The sequence below is a fragment of the Brassica napus genome, chromosome C2 (assembly GCF_020379485.1).
Source record: "Brassica napus cultivar Da-Ae chromosome C2, Da-Ae, whole genome shotgun sequence".
NCBI classification, from domain to species: domain Eukaryota; kingdom Viridiplantae; phylum Streptophyta; class Magnoliopsida; order Brassicales; family Brassicaceae; genus Brassica; species Brassica napus.
This window is the reverse complement of record NC_063445.1, coordinates 48,563,666-48,569,771: the sequence shown is the minus strand read 5'-3', so window position 1 is coordinate 48,569,771 and position 6,106 is coordinate 48,563,666. Positions and strand designations below refer to the sequence as shown.

At 39.5% G+C, this 6,106-nt stretch overlaps 1 protein-coding gene and 1 long non-coding RNA gene across 2 annotated transcripts; one reads left to right on the top strand and one right to left on the bottom strand.

The window, feature by feature from the left end:
• Positions 1–307: 307 nt before the first annotated feature.
• LOC106379043 (phosphate transporter PHO1 homolog 5) lies at positions 308–4,565 on the top strand. Its single transcript, XM_022700075.2, has 9 exons — positions 308–1,066; positions 2,006–2,418; positions 2,488–2,559; positions 2,639–2,768; positions 2,856–2,976; positions 3,055–3,313; positions 3,381–3,680; positions 3,760–4,047; positions 4,133–4,565. The coding sequence occupies exons 1-9, from the start codon at positions 439–441 to the stop codon at positions 4,367–4,369; spliced, it is 2,448 nt and encodes an 815-aa protein (XP_022555796.2). The 5' UTR covers positions 308–438; the 3' UTR covers positions 4,370–4,565.
• Positions 4,452–5,844, bottom strand: LOC111204729. Its single transcript, XR_002657270.2, has 3 exons — positions 5,174–5,844; positions 5,019–5,081; positions 4,452–4,930 (listed from the first exon to the last, which is right to left on the bottom strand). It is a non-coding gene; the product is annotated as an uncharacterized LOC111204729 (long non-coding RNA).
• Between the last annotated feature and the right edge of the window lie 262 nt (positions 5,845–6,106).

The window sequence follows — 6,106 nt, the reverse complement described above, 5'->3', positions numbered from 1 at the left end:
AGTAACTAAAAGCCTTCTTGTGCAAATTAAAAACACGTAACTATGAAAAAGACTACTCACTCAAAATTTCTATATTTTAAATTTGGATACAGACTGGCATCAAAAAATAATCAGTCGTGCTTGGTTCTATTCGTTTCTACACGCGCTTTGGTTACCATTTCTGAACACATTGGACCATTGGTGAATGAAATGGGGTTTCATTTTTTTCAACAAGACTGAAAAGGAAACAATTTAAATTATTCAAAATTAATACACATGAACACTATTTTATATCAATGATATCAGACAGCTTTTGGGACTTTCTGCGATTTGTCACTGTTTAATACATCCCTATAAGTTCTTCTCCAGTACTACTCTTAACCTCACAAAAAAAAAAAAAAACAACAGAAAAAAGAACCAAAAGATTATCTTTCAGACAAGAACAGAAGAGGAAGAATAATGAAGTTCGGGAAAGAGTTCTCGTCGCAGATGGTGCCTGAATGGCACGAAACCTACATGGATTACAATTACCTCAAAACCGTTTTAAAAGACATCATCAACTTCAAACACAAAAAGAATCCTCACCACGGTCACGGCCACCACCTCCACCGGAAGTTCACGCTCTACCGAACATTCAGCGGTTTACTCTCAAAGTCGAGACTAAAAAGACATCACCACGGACACGGACACGGGCACGGTGGTGGTCATTTTTCAGATTCAGACGACGACATCGAGGAAGGTTTGAAGTCAGCTCCCATCTTGGTTCACTCGGCGAGTCACGGATACGAGACGACGTTTCTCATGACGGCGGAGGAAGGAGGAGAGTACGAGATGGTGTTTTTCCGGCGACTAGACGACGAGTTCAACAAAGTGGAGAGGTTCTATAAAGAGAAAGTCGAAGAAGTGATGAAAGAAGCTGTGATGCTCAACAAGCAGATGGATGCTTTGATAGCTTTCCGTGTGAAAGTTGAGCATCCTGATGGGTGGCCATGGGAGGAACGTACGGTTGAGATGACTCAGTTAGCTTCGGACGTCGCTAATTCCGCGGCGGCCGTCGCAGCTTCTACTCCTGCCGGAGCTAGATCCAGTAAGTGATATTCTCTTTATTTCACGGATATAAAATTTTGTTTTCATACATTTTAAGAATAAATTTACAATCTTAAAAACAATCCTTTTTAATATCATAATTTTTAAATTTTCAATTTACTTAAGTCGTAGTTATATTAATTAATATTAGAAAAATAAAAAGGAATCTAAAATTACATCGAAAGTATAAAACTTTTTATATTTGTGAAACTAAAAAAATCTCAAAATTTCTTTTTTTTGGACGAGAGGGAGTGTAAGACCATAATTAATCCGGGTTCTTATGGTAGGGTTTTTAGCTTCTGTTTCTTAGCTTTTAACTAAGAAAAGCTAAGAGCATCTTTATCCCTAAACCTTATTAGGGGATTTTAGAAAAAAAAAATTCTGATTAAAAAAAAAATTAAAAAGCGCACCAATCGCGGGTCGCTACGTGTCGGTGGAATCCGCGAACAGTGCAAAAAACACACAACACACGACTCTTATTTTGCCCACATAACACACGGTTTTTTTTCCACATTCGTGGGCCCCCTTTTGAGCAATAAAGATGTTCTAAGAACCGGTTCTTAAATAAGAGATATAATAACCGGTTCTTAGCCGAAAAATGTTAAAAAAAACTAAGAAAAACAAAAAAAAATCAAATCATGAGTTAGGAATCTCAAATTGAGAGTTCGGGTTAATCATGCTCACCGTGTGATGACTATGTGCAATTCTCTCACAGGTTTAACTTCCGGTTTATCCAATGGTCAAAGTATGGGTTGACTAATAACTGATTCCGATTTTATCGGACCGTAACTCTAAATAGCCAAATTGAAATTAATCTGGTTGGTTAGTTATATACATATTATATTGCTGCAGTGAATCGTTCGGTTTGTTTAAAGATTAATTCCGGTTTTACCAAACCATTAATGAAATTTGATGATTTAAAAATCCGGTTTGGTTTCAGTGAAACATGGAGGTCAAGCTCACATGGAAGCAATACAAGAAGGAGGATCTAGCAAAGCTGGTAAGTCCGACGAAGAAGACGATGAAGATAATGTGGAGAAAGAAGAGGAAAACAAAGTCGTTTCTGACTCGGTGGCCAGTGACATAAGTAGATTAAAAGCTGCGAGGCCATCTCCTATAGAGGTTCTTGATCGTGTCAAGATGAACCATACGAAGGAAACGCCACGGTCCACCATTAAAAGCGTTCTACAGGTATCGAATACAGAGCTTAAGTTCAGCAGAGATAACCTGAGGAGAGTCGAAGAGAAGCTCAGACGCGCCTTCGTCGAGTTTTACCAGAAGCTTAGGCTGCTTAAGAGCTATAGCTTCTTGAATGTGTTGGCGTTTTCAAAGATACTGAAGAAGTATGATAAGGTAAGAGATTGAGATTTTTTTTAGTTTAGGGTTTACTAAAACGTGTTCACCAAGTTACTCTTTAAACAGATAACTTCGAGGCATGCTACAAAGTCTTACATGAAGATGGTTGATAACTCCTGCTTTGGAAGCTCTGATGATGTAAGTTCTTTTTACTCGGTTTGATACAACTTATGTCTCTCCTTGATACTCATCTTCTCTTGCTTCACCATTGTCACAGGTAAATAAACTCATAGAGCGTGTTGAAGCTACCTTCATAAAGCATTTCACCAATGCTAACAGAACAAAAGGAATGAACATCTTGAGACCCAAACCTAAAAGAGAGAGACATCGTATTACATTCTCCACAGGTGCAGTTTTCATTATATTTTCCTCTTTTAGCCTTTTTAGGTTTCCTTGCGTGTGGAAGAAGTTTCTAATTTTGGAAACTTTTTCAGGCTTCTTGGGTGGATGTGTGTTTTCTCTAGTAGTGGCTCTATTCGCCATCATACGCACCCGGAACATTCTGCAAGAACAAGGCCAAAAACAGTACATGGACATCATGTTTCCTCTTTACAGGTAAAACCTAATTTTGCTACTAAACAAATACTAACCATTTGCTTGTCTTTTACACTTTCTTTCTTCTTGTTCTTGCAGCTTGTTTGGGTTCATTGTGCTGCACATACTCATGTATGCTGGTAACATTTACTATTGGAGACGGTATCGAGTGAACTATTCCTTCATATTTGGGTTCAAGCAAGGATCTGAGCTTGGCTATAGACAAGTTCTACTTGTGGGCTTCAGCATTGGTGTTTTGGCTCTTCTTTGCGTTATTGCCAATCTTGACATGGAGGTTGACCCCGAAACTCAAGAATACAAACTATTCACCGAACTTCTTCCTCTTCTCCTCCTCATTGTAAGTCCCTAAAATGCAATAAACTCAGCTACATGATGGTACTAACAGGTTAATGTTTGTGATCTAGGTGATGTTTATAGTTCTAGTCTTACCATTCAACTTCTTCTACCGCTCGAGTCGCTTGTTCTTCCTCACATGCCTCTTTCACTGCCTTGCTGCTCCTCTTTACAAGGTGACTTTACCTGACTTCTTGTTGGGAGACCAGTTAACAAGCCAGGTGCAAGCACTTAGAAGCGTCCAGTTTTACATATGTCACTACGGTTGGGGAGATTTCAGACATAGAACAAACACTTGCACAGACTCAGATGCATACAATGCTTTCTTGTTCATTGTTGCTGCCTTCCCATACGTTTTTCGTCTCCTTCAGGTACAAAAGACTCTTCGGACAAAATCTAAGCCGTCTTATCTTCATTCACTTTTGCTTAAAACCTGATATACTTGTGCAGTGCTTGAGACGGCTATTTGAAGAGAAAAACGCAGAACAAGGATACAATGGTCTCAAGTACTTCTTGACTATAATGGCGGTCTGCTTGAGGACAGCTTACAGTGTTGTCGACGAGGAGCATAAGTTTGTCTGGAGAATGTTGGCTGGGGTTGTCTCAGCTATTGCTGCAATTTTCTGTACTTACTGGGACTTGGTGTTAGACTGGGGTCTTCTAAACATGACTTCTAAGAACCGTTGGCTCCGGGATAAACTCCTTATCCCACAAAAGAAAGTATACTTCATTGCTATGGTGAGCAACTAATAATAAGCATTCATCATTTTGAAACCATAAGAGCAAAACTGATTCCTAACTCTATAAGAAAAAACTTGTGCAGATCTTGAACGTCTTGCTTAGATTTGCGTGGCTGCAGACCGTGCTGGATTTCAACTTCGCATTTATGCACAGGAACACGATGGTTGCTGTTGTAGCTAGTTTAGAGATTATCCGCCGTGGGATATGGAACTTCTTCAGGTTAGAGAACGAGCATTTGAACAATGTGGGGAAGTACAGGGCATTCAAGACGGTTCCATTACCGTTCAACTACGAAGAGGATGATGACAAAGACAACTAGTGGCAAGATATAAGTTTTGAGGGGGCAGAAGGTAGATAATCCATTAAGCAATGTACTCTGTATTTCTCGTTTTGAGTTCTTTAGTACCACCACAAGTTAGTTTCTCATGTAATAGAGAGGAGAAAAGAGATGCATGACAGAAAAGCTCTTGCGGAAATGTACCTTTTGAGTATGACAGATATTCTTGTGACGACAAGTGTTTGGTCTACATTTGCATATGTAGCTCAGGGTCTTGGAGGTTTATAAGCCTTGGATACTTTATAAACCTGAGAACCGTACAGCTCCTGATACTGCGTTTGATCATATGATGTAATGTGCTTTTGACATCTGCTCAAATTAGATTAAAAACAAGAATCTTTATCACCAAAATTTCAGTTTATTCATATAGTTGCAAGTGAAGACGTGAAGAAAAACATTTCTCAAGTAAGTTCCAAAGAATAAAACACTAAGAAACAAGAACTTCATTGACTATATAGTCTCTAACTCTCTAACAAGCTTATTGTATAGAATTCGATCATCTCTTCCTGTGTTGCTCTCTAGCAAAGCACTCTGCACAAGTTCCTGCACGATCAAAAAGATACAGAAACAGTTTTACTCAATTCTATAATTACATGATTGACAAACTCATGTTAGGAGAAATCTGTTTCACCTTGACTTCTCGGTGAGATATGAATTTTCCCAAGCTGTGAATAGTTATTCTCATATCTTCAACCTGAGAAACAAACAGAAAAACAGGATTGCAAATACGTTCTGAGAGATAATGAGATGATTATTTAAGGAAGACGAGTTCAAGCTTCTTCTTACCCTAACATAGCCTGTCTGGTTACGGTCAAAAACTCTGAAAGCCTGAGTCAAGTAAACAATAAACAAAAAGGTTTAACACAAACAAAAACATAACAACGCCAAAGTGGGTGGGGTTTCTAAGAACAAAGAGAGAAAAGAGGAAAAAGTGTGGCTGAATGTTATAACTTTATTACTTAACCAACATTCATGTACAAGCTTGCTTATATATACATCCTTTTCCGTCTTGAGTAGATGGGGCTGGAGAGATATCATAGTGGCCCGTTGGACCTTGTGCATTTTCATTCCCCCGCAAACTGATGGTGGAGAGGTTACCAACATTCAGTTTGTCTCTGAGATGCTGAAAAGAATGGCGGGGTAAGGATTTAGTGAAGATGTCCGCTAGTTGCAATGCTGAGAGAACATGTTGAACTTCCAAAACACCAAAAGCGACACGCTCTCGAACATAGTGGTAGTCAGTTTCAAAATGTTTTGACCGACTATGAAGAACTGGATTCGCCGTGAGATGAACCGCTGACAAGTTATCGCACCGTAGAACAGCAGGCTTAGGCTGTGGGACGCCAAGATCACGAAGAACAAAAGACAACCAAGTGATTTCACAGGCTGTGTTCGCGAGAGCTCTGTATTCAGCCTCAGTGGAGGAGCGAGAAACAGTTGGTTGTCTCTTAGCCGACCATGACACAATGTTTGAACCAAGCATGACACAAAAACCTCCTGTAGAACGTCTGGTATCCTTGCAGCCAGCCCAATCACTATCACTATATGCCATAACATCCAAGCCATTGTTGTTCGAGACATGAATTCCCATGGTAGAAGTTCCACGAAGGTAACGCAAAACTCTCTTGAGTAGATGGAAATCAGCTTCTGTTGGAGAATGCATCCTTTGGCATATGAAGTTGACAGCAAATTGAATGTCTGGCCTGGTGATAGTGAGGT

What these genes read in the sequence shown, in the direction of transcription:
- LOC106379043 (XM_022700075.2), top strand. Translation starts at nt 439, where the DNA reads ATGAAGTTCGGGAAAGAGTTCTCGTCGCAGATGGTGCCTGAATGGCAC. An exon ending in ATCATGTTTCCTCTTTACAG is followed by an intron (nt 2,977 to 3,054) that starts GTAAAACCTAAT and finishes TTGTTCTTGCAG; the next exon opens with CTTGTTTGGGTTCATTGTGC. An exon ending in ACGTTTTTCGTCTCCTTCAG is followed by an intron (nt 3,681 to 3,759) that starts GTACAAAAGACT and finishes ATACTTGTGCAG; the next exon opens with TGCTTGAGACGGCTATTTGA.